The following is a 16,466-nucleotide window of genomic DNA, read 5'->3' on the forward strand; positions in this document are numbered from 1 at the left end:
ACTAACATTGGGCTTAGTGCAACTTTTTTAGCATTGAAAATGAGGCCGACTAAAATATGTGAGGAAGAAATTGAAAAAATTTTGGCTATGTCGGATGAGGATGAAGAGGATTTCAGTATTTCCGAAAGCGAATTCGAAACGAATTTACTAGAAGAGGGTATGAATTCTTCGGAGGATGATTCTTCGGACAATTCGGAGGACTGGAATGAAGAACCACCACCTCAGGCGCCGCAGGATAATATAATACCATTTTCCAAAAGATTTTTGCGTGGTAAAAATAAATATAAATGGGCGACAACTAAAGGAAAACGGCGTCGGTATGCAATTAACATAGTGCATCATGATAAAGGTCCAACAGGAGCAGCAAAGAATGTTACGGATTGCGCTGAAGTGTTTAAATTATTTATCACTGATGAAATTTTAAGTATTATAGTTCATTACACAAACATCGAAATTGAAAAAAGGAATGGAGATTTTCCAACTGAAAATCCGGTGAACAAAACAGAACTTGAAGCACTGATTGGTATCTTAATATTGAGCGCTGTTATGAAAGACAATCATTTGACCTCTCTTGATCAAATGTGTAGTGTTATGTCGTGCTCAAGGAAAACGAAGAGATGGCGAATGTGCATGTTCTATGGCATACTTAATATCGCGTTTGTTAATAGTTATGTTATATAGGTATGTTCATAACGCATTAAGCGCGAAAACGAAACCTCTTTCACGTCGGGAATTCATGAAAAAACTTCATTCAGATCTAGTTAAACCGCACATGGCAGAACGCCTAAAGAATCCTAATCTGCACTCGGAATTACAGCAGAATATCCGAGATATTTTATCCCTGCCAGTTGAGGAGGCAAGTGTTAAGAATGTACCCTCAAAAAAGAAAAACAAATGAAAAATTTGTTCTATCTGTCCTTACAAAAACACCGAATGACGAAGAGTGTATGCTCAAAATGCATGAAACATGTATGTATGTGGTGAGCACAAGGTCGAGATTTGTGCCTATTGTGCAAAACTTTAATGTACAATTAACATTTTTTATCAACTTTATATTTAATGAAATTACTTAAACTTTATAACGGCAGGAAGCCTTGTTACTTTTTATGTTCTTTTTAATTTATTTTTAATTTTTTCTCAACATCATGTGTTGAGCAATAAATAAATGTTAAGCTTTCAAGCTAAAAGTTGAGACTTGTGCCTAATGTACAAAACTTTTATTTTGAACTCTTTTTATGCTTAAATAATATAAAATAATTCTTTAACTTTATATCGGCAGTGAAATGTTTTTTAATTTTAAGGTTTTTTAATTTTTAATTTTTTTTTTTTTTGTAACCCTAAGTAAGATATCTAAGACTGAAGAGTAACAAAATGTGATAATAATAAAAATAAATGAAAAACAGAAACAATTGAAAATGTTGTTTTACTTTTGAATAAAGAAAGGAATAATAATTTAATTTTTCAGTAACTTTTAAAAATTATGAGCATAGGTAGTTCTGCAGCATCGATATTTTGAGTATGTTAGTCGAATCGACTAACATTGGTAACAACGTACAAAAAATCACGGTGGGCATGCAGGGTTAATTTGGTCTGCCATATGCTCAGCACAATTGATGCATCTGGGTCTAAACGGGTTAATATGACATTTTATATTTATGTCCATTGCTAATCTTAATATTCTTCTATTAGATCACTCACCCAAAATTTCTTTAGAGAAAGTCAGGTACATACATAGGTATGTCAGAGTGTTCTAAAACATATGCGCCATTAACGTATTACATCACGACTCCTCGCTCGTCTACCTATTTTTCAACATCTTAAAAACAGCAACTAAAATTTTTATATTTGCAAATTGAGAAAAAAAGAATTTTTACACACAACCATATTTTAGCTGACGACAAATACATAAATAACAAAACCAGAGAATCGAGAAAACATCAAAGAACAGTACATTTAACCTACTAAATTTTCATTTCACAATAAGCGATTTGTGAAAATTTCCAGCAACAAAAATGAACTAAATGGGAAAACAACGAGTGTCAGCTGAAAATGATTGCAGCAGCCGATTTTTGGCACATTTTCAAATGCTAGTCGCATATTCATTCGCACTTGACAAATATTACTGAAAATATTAAATTTGTTGGAAAATGTGTCGGACGCGTCAGCAGGCATACTTGATTCTATGTGTTTATAACATATAGTAAATTGGACTGTTTGGACACCAGCTGATCACTAGTTCATTTTGGTATGGCACTAGTCCGTCTTAATTCTTATGAAATATTTTCTTTCACTCATAGCTTTTTATTTCACATGGCAATGTCGTTAGCTATGATTTCTATTTTCGACTAGTTTCCATATGATCCATTATATACCCTTCGGGTTACATTACACTATTAGCATTGAAATTGAGCAAACTGGTTTGCGTGAGAGGTGTACGAGTATAACTAAAAAAACAAAAGACACAAATAAATTAATAAAATGAGCAAACGTTTGCATATTGTATACAAAAATTAATTCATATGCCTACCCGACATGCAATGGGTTCTCGATAGTCTTCTGCAAATTGCTTTCATTTCAAATACGGTAATTTAGCTTATTTACTTGTTTCTTTTTTTAGAAAATATCGGGCGGCCGCCGTGGCCGAATGGGTTGGTGCGTGACTACCATTCGGAATTCATAGAGAGAGCGTCGGTTCGAATCTCGGTGAAAGATCAAAAAATTAAGAAAAAGTTGTTTCTAATAGCGGTCGCCCCTCGGCAGGCAATGGCAAACCTCCGAGTGTATTTCTGCCATGAAAAAGCTCCTCATAAAAAAATATCTGCCGTTCGGAGTCGGCTTGAAACTGTAGGTCCCTCCATTTGTGGAACAACATCAAATAGGAGGAGGAGCTCGGCCAAACACCCAAAAAGGGTGTACGCGCCAATTATATATATATAGGTATATATTGGTTTTATTTAGAACAATTGATTTTCAAACCTTCGATGACCAAATTTTTTCAATATCTTCACTGAGTGTTGGCAAAGATCTTCCAGGTAGTGTTGACAAATTTAGATCTTCGGTCACACTCACTACTAAAATAAAAATGTCTTCTTCGAATACGAGGTTAAGTTCGTATTGCTTCGCTGATCAATTAGTACAGAACAGATCGCAACGGGACAGAAGTAGTCAAAACATGTGCTTACTTGAACAGCTAATCTTGTCAGATATCTTAATCGAGAGAAATTGTGAAAAACACCCTTCATAAATTAAAAATGACTTTAACTGAGATGTTACTAGTCATACTGAACTACTGTAGTTATAACTCCACCAGAAGCGACCCAGTGCAGTACTAGTTACTTTCTGTGCAGGCTATATGTAAATATTTAAATACTTATATGAATCTATACACCATGTATGTGTGTCTGCGCATAATAAATCATTCACGTTAATTTCGTGCTACTAACCCCAGAAGTCAGTTTTTGTTTTCTTGAAAGTCTGCTAAGAAATTGCCATCTTGTAATACAATTGCGGGAAATCAAAGCAAAGTACTGGCTGTACGCACATACAATACTATCAGCTGTGAAGAGTTGATGAGCAACACTTTTTTGCTGTCATCGCCAACCAAAGTTATTGTTATACAGTTGGGGATATAAAAATCTGAATACAAAAAAATTGCTGTGCGCATGTTCTTTGGCAAGTTTGGCTAAGTTTAGGTTATAGGTTACACAGTGCGACATCAAAAATCAAACCGCACCGGACCTTTTTTTTCTGAAAATATACCTATTTAATAGCAAAACCCTCGCTGGGTTTTTAAAAGTTAGCTCGATTTTTTTTTTTATTGCGTTTTGAAGTTTTCTATTTTCATGAGATTTTGGAGTTTTACCTGTACGCTAAATTTGACTTATAAATCGACCTTTGTTTGATTTAATCGATTTATTTTGTCATAGCTTGATGCAGAAATTTCGTACATGTACAAATAAACTTATTTTGAGAAGAACCTATATCTCAATACGCAATTTTGAATACCAAAATTTCGAAAAATTGTATGTTTTTACCCTTTTTTACTGTAATTATGAAAATAATTTTATACGTAACCACCCATTATACACATTTTCAGATTTTTCTATTTTTGCTAGTATTTTTTCCAGATACGGTTTTCCAATGAATATTGGATGTAACAAAATGTGATCGTGAGTAGTGAAAAGCAAGATTGGTCTCACAAGACTTTTAGCCTGTTAAGTACATAGAAAAGTGGCTAGCACACATTCCAAAATAAAAAGTATAAAGAAGGTTGTAGTCTGTCTTATCAGGAAATGTTTGTTTTAGAAATTCCAAAATTTGTTCCCAACGATTTTACCTGTTCTAAGATCGCAGCAGTCTTGCGAGATCAGGTTCGTGCATAACAACTCCTAAAACACATTTGACGCGCTAAATATTTTGTGAACAATACGGTTTTTGTTAACATATTTGAATTTACTAATTTCATTTACGTGAATTTTTTATGAATTAAGAAAATAAAAAATGTACAATTGTCCTGCAAATATTAACGTTTTCTGCTATTGTTGTGGGCGTTTCACACCAGCGAGTGAATACAGACAATATTTTGATCGTGAAGTTATTTTGAATGTACCTTGGGCGCCAAACATAGTGTGTAGAGCTTGTTATGTTGGTTTAGTTAATTGGTTGCACAAAAAACAAAGCAGAATGCCTTTTGGAATGACAATGCTATGGCACAATCCAGAAGAACATGATTCAAAAAATTGTTATAGTTGTGCAAATATTTTTCAATACGACCAGGAAGAAAATGAAAGAAAATGGAGTAACCAGGAGGAAAAAGAATATGAGGTAGAAGAAGAAGAGACAGGCATGGAATTCTTTACTGATGAATCTGATTACTCTGATAATGATGATGTTGAAATTCAATCATTGTCGAAAAGAGCTCGTCTCTAAGGTTTTAGTACGTAAAAATTCTTTATTTTAATAAAAAAAAAAAATTATAAGAATTCAAGTCTATATTCTTTTTACTTAATCTATTTAATATTTTTACCTACAGAGTTTTTAGATATTTAAAAAAAATTTAAAGCAGAGTATAAAAAAATTATTTTTATGAAGAAAAATCTTGTTAAAAATTTATTTTTTTAGAAAATAACAAACTTAAAGTTCAGTTTTATATTTTTATCTTATAAATGACTTTTTTAGTACATTTTGCAACATTTTTGCTAGAAGAAATAGTGAGCAAATTTAATTATTTTCATAATTACAGTAAAAAATGGTAAAAACATACAATTTTTCGAAATTTTGGTATTCAAAATTGCGTATTGAGATATAGGTTCTTCTTAAAATAAGTTTATTTGTACATGTACGAAATTTCTGCATCAAGCTATGACAAAATAAATCGATTAAATCAAACAAAGGTCGATTTATAAGTCAAATTTAGCGTACAGGTAAAACTCCAAAATCTCATGAAAATAGAAAACTTCAAAACGCAATAAAAAAAAAATCGAGCTAACTTTTAAAAACCCAGCGAGGGTTTTGCTATTGAATAGGTATATTTTCAGAAAAAAAAGGTCCGGTGTGGTTTGATTTTGATGACCCCAAAATTGTCGCACAGTGTTATGAGCTGTCTTACTGAATTAGAAAACGCGGTATATTTGCCGAGGTATTCTATAAATCGTTACGTTGCTTACAAATTTTATTTTTCAAGTTTTCCCGTTAAAGAAAGTAAATATTTCAAAGACTCAGACCGGTAATTATATAATATTGTATTACGCCTCTTCTTTTCGCCAAGCGTTAGGAATTGGCGAATAGATGAAGCAGGTATAAATAAACATATCTTGGCAGCGCTGGAATAGAACTGCCTAAAATTACATTTGTTTGTAAAATAGTGAGTTATACCAGTTTTATGAAGTATAACCATACCCGCTAGCAATAAATTTTGCTCAATAACTTTGTTTTTGCTTTCACATGCAAATTTTTCGTCAAGTAAGCCGAGCAGAGTAGTAGCGAAAAGAGGCCTATCATAAGTAAATGATACACTAATGACGTTGAGCAATGCCAGCAACTACGTCTGAATTGGGAAGGAATTCCTGGAGCTGTCGTTTGACTTCTTTAACCTGATGTTGGAGAGGATCGTGTGAGCCGCAGAACTTAATCGCTTATGCACCATTTATTGCTTGCAATTGCTGATGTATGCCGATGATATTGACATCATTCGCCTTAACAACCACGCCGTTGGTTCTGTCTTTTCGAAGCTGGGTTTGATCGTGAACGAAGTACCACCTGTCATCAAACAAGCAGTTAGCGCACTCGCGCCCTTACATCTGAGTCGCTGTTAACAGTTATAATTTCAGACTATAAGTATTAAGAGACTTCATATATTTAGGAACCAGCATTAGCACCGATAACAATGCTTTGGAATCCAACGGAGCATCTTTCTTGCCAACAACAGCTATTTTGGACTAATACGGCAATTGAGTAGTAAAGTTGCTCATCATGCTCGCCCTATTGCGCAGAAATTTGAACTATAACAGCATTCGAAGAGGCGTGCCTTTGAGACTTCGAAAAGAAAGATGCTGCAATAGACACATTGGCGACGATGAATATAGTAGACTATGGAATAGTGAGGTGACATAGACTTTAGTAGCGAATAAAGCTCCAGCGGCTAGGTCATATCGTCAGATTGAATGCGAATGTTCCAGCTCTGAAAATATTCGATACACTAGCTGGTGGTAACAAATGAAAAGGAAGGCCTACTTTGCGTTGGAAAGGTCAGGTAGGGAAGGACTTTTGAAGACTTGACAATTCTAGAAACCTTCAGATCGTCGGCATGAAGCAAATAATTTGAAAAAGTGAAACAATTGCTAATGGCATTGATAAAAAGGACAAATAATGGAGGTCCTAAATGCTCCCCTGGGGAACACCTGAAGTAATCATCAATAGTTCCCACAGAACATCTATACGTTAAACACGTTTTAATCAATTCTAAGAAGTGAAAACCTAAACAATCTAATACTGATGTATGATTTGATTGCAAAAGACAATTTGTCACACAAAATACACTCAATTAGTTTGGATATAGTCGAGTATTTTAAGATGAATCTATAATTGAGCATTCCATACACCAATCGTCCTTAAAAAAATATAATTTCGTTTTTCGTTATGTGTAAAACCAGAATTTTCTCCTTGCAACTTGAGGAAATTTTCTTAAAATTCGGTATATTTCAGTTTCACTATATTTGGGCAACCATTTTTACAAAGCCTATGCAGTTTGTGACTTCAAAAAGAATACTTAAAAATTCTATTAAAAGTATATAAAATGTACCCGTCAACCCGTTGTCCGCTATCAAAATTAGAACAATTTAATAGCATGAAAATGCACAGCATTGCGGCGGGGACGGATTTTTTGCCAACGTTTAATTTCACGGCGCCAAAATAATTAGCTTTATTTCTATTTTGAAGACTCAGCGTTGCTTTTCTGATTACTTGATGACAATTTGTTTATTTCCAAGCCACAGCAGGCAAATAATCAACAAATAATATTCGAGATTTGCACAAAAAACCCTGCCATTTATTATATCAATAATTTAGAAAGAAGTTGTTTTTTTGTAACAATGAACTTCAATGAGTTACTTCAGAAATATAGCAAATTAAAAGATTTCACTACAAAATTAAGTTTTTGTAACCAGGCCGTCACAATTGTGTTTAACCGACCGAATTTTCCGAAGTAAGTGGATCAGCTGATCACCACCCGTCAACCCGTTATCCGCTGTCACGCTGCAATTCTGTTCCGCACTTAAATCGACAATTCAAAAGTTGGTTAAAAAATTTCAAGAAATCGGTTCTGTCGAGGATAGTAAAAGGCACTGGCAGACCAAAAACTGGACGTTCTGTTGAGAATATTGATGCTGTAGCGCAAAGTGTTGCTGAACAACATTCAACGTCGATATCTCGACGTTCTCAACAGGATTTTACCTGTAGACGTACTCATGGTGGACATTTAAAAGATGTCATTTTTCACATATAATTTTGAATAAAAATAGTGCAACCTAAAATAATTTACTTTGTACATGTTTTATTTTATAACATCTAGGTGCGTCTTTCGAAATACCCTTTAACTCTTTAAATGCAAGTTTACTACTTCTACGGATTTATTAATATATCCGTAACTGTACTCACATAATTTACATATAGTTGTGTGTATAAAAATCTACGAAATGCAACAGTTTATTATGCTTTGGTGGTGGCAAACCGAATGACTGTCTGTCTGGCTGTTCTTGTTCTACTTTTATTATTGGCTTTTGTTTGCTTTCCGTTGACGCTTACGTTGACATTGCCGGAAGTGATATTCATAGGCGAAATTTTTTCTTGTTTAAGTAAATTTCGCTTGAATGTGTGTGCATGTCAAAAAAGTTTTATTATATGGAGGTTATGGGGTACGGAGGTGGTACGAGAGTGTGGCATGGCATCTTGGGTAGTGTCTTATTGTATACACATACATACATATTTGCATACTTATCATCAATGCTGTTGTGAGCGGTTAATATATATGCATGTATACTACAAGTTGTCGCATGAAGTTTAGAAATATTTAACCTTCCTACTATTCCGACTATTTTCACACATTCACATTTCTCGGTCTCTCAGATGGATTTATAGTTTCTGAATGGGTTGGTGCGTGACTACCATTCGGAATTCACAGAGAGAACGTATGTAGGTTCGAATCTCGGTGAAACACCAAAATTAAGAAAAACATTTTTCTAATAGCGGTCGCCCCTCGGCAGGCAATGGCAAACCTCCGATTGTATTTCTGCTATGAAAAAGCTCCTCATAAAAATATCTGCCGTTCGGAGTCGGCTTGAAACTGTAGGTCCCTCCAATTGTGGAACAATATCAAGACGCACACCACAAATAGGCGGAGGAGCTCGGCCAAACACCCAGAAAGGGTGTACGCGCCAATTATAATAATAAATAATTGAGGCTTTTAAAATGTTCGACGCAAATTTATCGAGTTAGAGTCGCAATTGTGCATTAGATCATTTCGCGAAAATAAAGAATCGACGTGAGAACATTTGGAAAATATCAGTTATCATTCATATATTATAGACCTGCTATATCTGTCACGTTTCTGCATATATAAAATATATATATAATTTGAAATTAAGAAAAGAATATACATATTTCAACTGCTGTATGTAGTACTCATCGTAAAAAATATAAAATGGGAGACTCGTAGATACTTCATTCGGTTAACCTTTCTCCGTACCATCGGCTTAGATTCAACACTATAAATAAGCATACAAAAAATGGTTCTCTAGAGTACTTCGGTTTTCAACCTTCAATCCTAATCGTCTTACCGTCAAAGTGTTTCTGCACTAGTTTCTTTCAAAGAGAAGCAAAGAACCAATTCTTGTAGTTTGAAGGCACAAAAGTAGACATGCTAGGTGGTCCATATAGTGGTTTATTTTTGAAAATTAAAAAAAAAATGAATAAAAATAAATATTTCGTATATTGTTGGTTTATTTCAAGGAGCAAACATTCCAATTATTTATGGAATATGATTGCGTTGGGTGGCTCACAGTAGCGCATTCTGTTAAACCAGCTTTCCAAGACCTTGTTGATAATTTCTGGCGCTATCTCACAAATATCTAACTCGATATTCGGCCTAAAAATCTGAATCCTTAATTGATTATTCACATAACATCGGTTTTTCATGGCACCTCACAAAAAAAGTCGAATGGCCTTAAATTACAGCTCTGAAGTGCTCACTTGGCATCACCGAGACGGCTGATTACCGAACTTGGCGCGCAAAAATATCAATTGATGAGCTACCTGGCATGATGCGTCCTCCTGCTGAAAGCAAAGATCGTACAAGTCCATGTCTTTAATTTCCGGCAAAACAAAAAAAAAATCATTTATCATACCACCGCTCAATGTTAACCGAAATGTCATTTCCAGCAGTATTTTCAAAGAAAAATGGGTCTATAATGCCACCGCTCCAAAATTGTCACTCTCTGAGGATGTATTGGCTATTCGCGGGTTTTTCGGTTCCCGGATGTGGCAGTTTTGCTTAATAACATAGCCGCTTCTTCAGAAAAGATCATTTTGACTTCCTCTTTAAAATAAACGCCCTATTTGGGCAATATTTCTGACCATAAAGCAAGTCATTTCATTTTGCGGATATAAGATACTGACTTTATGACAAGAATTCCAGCGGGATCTGTTACCGTCAAAATAACAGATATATTTAAAAAAAAAAAAACACACATTATATGGGGCAACCTGTATTAGTAATTACATACATTATAGTGTTGCAAGAAGCTTACAACTTTGTGTAATCGATATTATTGACGGAGGTCTAAAATTAAAATTGTTTCCGGTTGGCCTAGTTTTTGCATACGTCATATTTCGTGTAACTGTTCTTTAATAATTTTTATTTTTACTATTGAGAATTTATTTACATTCATTCAAACCAATTGACGGTTGTCCTTCTAAAAACATGAAAATTAAAAATTCTATTAAAAAAAGTGATGTTTCTGCTGCTTCTCAAATTCCTTAAAGCACACCTCAAATTAGTGGTCACTTAAAAAAGGAATTGCCACACACCGCATAAACAGATATCTATGTATGTATATACATACATACATGCATGCAGACATAGGTTACAAACACTTCCCCGCTTAATTCAATACAGTAAACAACAATTAACGACGTCTATAAAAAAGATCTGCCAAGGAAAGTTTCTTCTGTGTACTGCATAAGTTTTTTTATGAATTGCGCTACGAAATAAAAATGATTCATTGTTTATCCCGATATGGCCGCTGTTCTCTTTTCTCTTTATCACTGAATTCTTCCGGCTTTCTTCCTATTTAGTTCTTGTACAACTAACGAATTCTCGGTACTCACCGTTCCCTCGTACGTTCGTTCTCTCGTTCACTCAGCTACACTTTCATTGCATTGTGTCTGCCAATGTTTACACTTTTTTTTAAATATTGTTTATCTGCTGTACATATGTATGTATGTATGCTAATATTTATTTAATGGCGTTGTGGTAGCGAGAGGTACTTGTAAGTAATTAATTGAAGTTTATAAAAGTTTTGCATATTTTGTAAGGTTTTCCGAAATACTTTACTTTAATTAGTTAGCAGCTATGGACAGGGAAATAGCGCACTTCTCCACAAAAAATAGTAATGATGTTCATTTTTACTGGCTGACCTTGAAAAACAGTTATTTTTGCACAAATTGTTTTCAAAACAAAAAAAAAAGCCAAAATAGTTCAGAGTCCAGTATCTTCAATTATAAGGAGTTCCAAAAATTGGAAACAAAACAAGAATTTGCGAAAAAAATTGGCTTTAACCATCTTAACTAATGATTGAAATAGAACTGCGCTATTTCGTTGTCCAATGCAATAATATGCATTTCGACTGAATCGTGGCAAAAATAAAAGTTAAGTTAAAAAGTTATTGTCCGAAATTAGAGAGAAGTGGTTTAGAACATGACATTTTCATACAAATGTGTACGAATCTTCTAAGAAATAACAATTTGTATGCGCTATTTCTCTGCCCATAGCTGTACATACATATGATGTATAGGGGTTTTCAATTGGTGCGCTTCAACTTTTTTCCGATAGGGAGGGCGAACGACGCAATATTTTTTATTTTTCGCTTGTCATTTGTAAACTTCATTAGTATACATTTCATCATGGAACACTACACACTTGAGCAACGATTGCAAATCGTGCAAATTTTTTATGAAAATAATCGTTCTGTTGCTGCTACTTTAAGAGCATTACGGCCATTTTACGGTCCATTTAACAAGCCGTCCCGTTTTGGGGTTATGTGAAGTCATTGGTCTACAGTAACAAGCCGGCGACGATTTGTGAGCTCAGAGCCAATATTGAACGCGAAATTGCTGGAATTTCGGCCGATTTATGCAAAAGAGTGGTCGAAAATTGGGTTCAACGATTGGACTTCGTAAAACGTGCACGCGGTGGTCATGCAAAAGAAATCGAATTTCATACTTAAATGTATATGTTCAAACTCAATAGTAAAAAAAAATTAGTTAAAAAAGTCAAACCGTTTGTGTTTTATTCAAAAAAGTTCAAAAGTTGAAACGCTCTTACTGAAAACCCCTATATGTATGTAAATATGCGGTTCGATTCAGCATTATCATCATATATTAGTGTTTTTGTAACTTCAACTGACGGATGAAATTTGAAATAAATATTTTCTAATAAATATACATCTATACTATTCCATTGGGTTCAGGTGAATAACCGTGACCATATTTTTTTCTTTTTCTTATTCAGCTCTACATTCGTTTGTCAATTTAGGCTGAAACCAAGGCTCAAAGGGTCACCTGTTGGCAAGAGTTTTACTTAAAGTAGACATACGTAGTTGATAGTAGGTCTTCAAGAATTGATGCTTCAAGTAGACAAAGTCCTTCACAATTTGGAATATAGAACTTCAAATGCTGATATCTATCCATAACTTGAGAAATTTTTGTTTGTTGTCAGAAGGTACTTCGTTACTGAAACTAAACCCTATGTTTTCTTTACCAAACTTAATGTTTTTACTGAAAACTGAGCAAAATTTTCTAAAATAAAATTGAAGAGGGCCAGGAGTCTGGCCACAAGATGCTAAGTAAAATGCTCCTCATATCAACAAGTACACTACACAATCCCATACGGCTAAAGAACTACTCGGACACAAAAGACCATGAGGTCGAAGTGCAAATCTCCAATAAATCTATCAATCCAAAGAACTGCACAGCAAAGAGTAAAATACACTTACACTGGCGTTCGCAAAATCAATCAGACTGGAAAATGAAAGCGTAGAGTTTCGTAGGGTGATCGTGGCTACTATTCACCACCGGACAATTCACGGATATCCGGCCCAATTTCTAGGTAGAAGAAGCTGCTCCGGCAAATAAGCGTAGGTAATTAAGTCGTTCCCCGAGATGTCTCGATTAGGAATATCAATGTGGAGATTCGGTAACTGGTCGAAAAGCTCTCCCACAGAGAGTGACAGATTTGTGTAGTTTTTAGATTAATGGATTTTACGTATATTGCGATTGCTGAAGCTCGATTGCAAAGTCATGATTTCCAATTTTTTGTGAACCGAAATTGAACAGATAAAGTTGAACGATTTTTGGGTGCAGCAAGATTGCGCACAATGTCTTACAACAATTGATCTTTTCCGCTCTAAATTGGGTTAATGTATTATCAGTCTTCTTGGAACTGCGATTTCATTCCGTTAGACTGTTTTGTTAGATTTTTTCCTAAAAGAGTTTTTATGCGTATAACCCAGAGACAATCAAAACTTCTCAGGATGAATATTAATATAAATTAAAGCGACAATCGTATCCGAATGGTTTGTGTGTGAGTACCATTCGTTAGAAGGTTCGCAATCCTATTTTTTTAATTGTATAATAGCAGTGGCCTCTCGGCAATCCTCGGATTGTATTTCTGCCATGAAAAAGCTTCTCATAAAAAAACTATCTGGCGTTGGGAAGCGGGGTAAAAGAGCGTGGAACAGCAACAATTCACTCCACGAATTGGAGGTGGAGCTCGGCCAAATACCCAACAACGGATGTACGCGCCAATTGTATATAAATTCATAAGTCTTTAGTTGGACAGTAGGAAATTGAGTTGACAAGAGGTCGTCTTATTTGAATGATGGACATCTTTATTTTGACCTTTACGCGCTATATGATTGACGTACGACTCCATTTGCAAAAACTATAAATTTGCCGAAAGGGTGTTAAATTTTGCTCCACCTTGTAAACAATGCCAATTTCCCTCTTTCTAATAAAGCCATTCTTACATTTTTAAAAATACTTGCACAAGATAAATATTTCGTTCCCAGGTAACTTTCATTAGTCTCACTATAGTTTTAAAGTTTAATTATGTTTACGGGTAATTCCAATGAGTTATTTCATCCATATGAACACTCATTGTTTCATTTACGGCAACTTGTTGAATCACCATTGTTTATGTCATAAAAAATTATTTTTGTGATAATACAAATACTTAGAATTCAATTCATTAAAATTTTTTTATCTGGGCTACTTTATCCGCTTGCCCAAATTACGCGCCTGTGAGGTGTCCGGTACTTTCTAACTGGATCAGATGAACTTTGGAACATTTACTGCACAAACCACAAAACTTTTTTTAAACAAGATTTACATTTTTGCACTTACATATATTTTTCTTACTTTCAGCGCCCAACTATTGGAGCGTGAGATGCGTGACCCGCACAGTATTTGCAATATCGACTGCCTTCTGGACACAGTGACTGCATTAGTTAATGATTGTGATCATGAATCATTGAAGCGTCTAAAGAATATCGAACAGTATGCCACCAAATGTAAGTTGCCACACATACACACAACACATGCAGGACTTATTCAGTTGCTCTGCATTTTTTGCTTAATTACAGATAAACCGGTGACGAAACAGATTTGCCAGCTGCGCATGAATGTCGATGATTTTGATTTTATCAAACTGATCGGCGCCGGTGCTTTTGGTGAGGTGCAACTGGTACGGCACAAGTCTTCGCGACAAGTATATGCCATGAAGCGGCTTTCCAAATTTGAAATGATGAAGCGACCCGATTCCGCTTTCTTCTGGGAGGAACGTCACATTATGGCGCATGCCAACTCAGACTGGATAGTGCAGCTACATTTCGCATTTCAGGATGCCAAATATTTGTACATGGTGATGGATTATATGCCTGGTGGGGATATTGTCTCGCTCATGTCCATGTACGAGATACCGGAGAAATGGGCTATCTTCTATACAATGGAGGTTGTACTCGCTCTGGACACAATACACAACATGGGGTTTGTGCATCGCGATGTGAAACCCGATAATATGTTGCTGGATCGGCATGGTCACTTGAAATTGGCTGATTTTGGCACCTGTATGCGAATGGGCCCCAATGGCTTGGTGGTGTCGAGCAATGCTGTCGGCACACCGGATTATATTAGTCCCGAAGTTTTGCAGTCGCAGGGTGTGGACAACGAGTACGGTCGTGAGTGTGATTGGTGGTCAGTTGGCATCTTTTTGTATGAAATGCTTGTGGGCGATACCCCATTCTACGCCGACTCACTCGTGGGCACTTACGGCAAAATTATGGATCACAAGAATTCGTTGAGCTTCCCCGCCGAGGTGGAGATAAGTGAGAGTGCCAAATCATTGATGCGTGCCTTTCTCACCGATCGCACTCAGCGTTTAGGTCGTCATGGCATCGATGAAATTAAAGCGCATCCGTTTTTCTCAAATGACACATGGACGTTTGACAATATACGAGATAGCGTGCCACCGGTTGTGCCGGAGTTGTCGTCGGATGATGATACACGCAATTTCGAGGATATTGAGCGCGATGAGTCGCCGGAGGAGGTGTTTCCCGTACCGAAATCGTTCGATGGCAATCATTTGCCATTCATTGGATTTACGTATACGGGTCAGATATTTGCATCATATAACATTTCTGTACACTGCAATTAATATTTATTTCTACTACACAGGCGACTACCAGTTACTCAGCAACGATACTGTTGACGCAGAGGCAAAGGAGTCGGCAAATGCAATGGCAAATCACAGTCATCGCCACCGCCCATCCAATTCAAACGAAATTAAACGTCTGGAAGCTTTGCTCGAACGTGAAAGAAATCATTCCGAAACGCTGGAGAAACAAGATAAAGCTTTGCGTCAGCAAATCGAACTGATCACGAAACGTGAAGCTGAACTGCAACGTATCGCCTCAGAGTACGAAAAGGACTTGGCTTTGCGGCAGCACAATTATAAAGTGGCCATGCAAAAAGTCGAGCAGGAGATTGAGCAACGCAAAAAGACTGAAGCACTGCTCGCCGAAACCCAGCGTAATCTGGATAACGAGCAAAAGATACGTACGCGTGAAATGAACAATAATCAGCATCACAATGAGAAGATTGTAACGCTGGAGAAGCAGCTGAAGGAAATGGAGGATAACTTCAAGAATGAGAATGAGCATGTGCAAAAGCTCAAGAAACAAGTTGCCGAATTGGGTTTGATACAGCAAGAGCTGGAGGGTAAATTAGCGCAGTTACAGGCATTGATTGCCACGCTACAGTCGCAAAAGGACGCTTTGCAGCAAGAAGTAGCCGAAACACAAGCATTGCTGGCCCAAGAGAAAAATGCGCGCTCGCAATTGAAAGAGCTGGTAAAGGAGTCTGAGAATAAATTACAAACTATGTCGAATGATTTGGAGCGCATGGCGCAGCGGGAGCAGCAGTCGCATGAGGATAATCGTGTGCTGACAGAAAAGATCTCCGATTTAGAAAAGGCGAATGCTAGTCTAGACTTTGAATTTAAAGCCATGCAGGGACGATATCAGCAGGAAGTGAAAGCACATCAAGAAACTGAGAAGTCGCGCATGCTTAGCCGTGAAGAGGCGAATCTACAAGAGGTGAGTGAACAATATTCTAAAACATTTTATTAATATATTTTT

At 36.0% G+C, this 16,466-nt stretch overlaps 1 protein-coding gene across 4 annotated transcripts in view; it reads left to right on the plus strand.

Moving 5' to 3' along the window:
• The window catches only part of LOC129239599 (rho-associated protein kinase 1), a 42,443-nt gene that overhangs the window by 6,487 nt on the left and 19,490 nt on the right, over positions 1 to 16,466 (plus strand). For all 4 annotated transcript variants that reach the window (XM_054875216.1, XM_054875217.1, XM_054875218.1 and 1 more), the window contains exons 2-4: positions 14,197 to 14,342; positions 14,415 to 15,440; positions 15,505 to 16,424. In XM_054875216.1, the coding sequence (XP_054731191.1) occupies positions 14,197 to 14,342; positions 14,415 to 15,440; positions 15,505 to 16,424 (2,092 nt within the window). The remainder of the gene's footprint in view (positions 1 to 14,196; positions 14,343 to 14,414; positions 15,441 to 15,504; positions 16,425 to 16,466) is intronic.

Source organism: Anastrepha obliqua, chromosome 2, assembly GCF_027943255.1.
Source record: "Anastrepha obliqua isolate idAnaObli1 chromosome 2, idAnaObli1_1.0, whole genome shotgun sequence".
NCBI lineage: Eukaryota > Metazoa > Arthropoda > Insecta > Diptera > Tephritidae > Anastrepha > Anastrepha obliqua.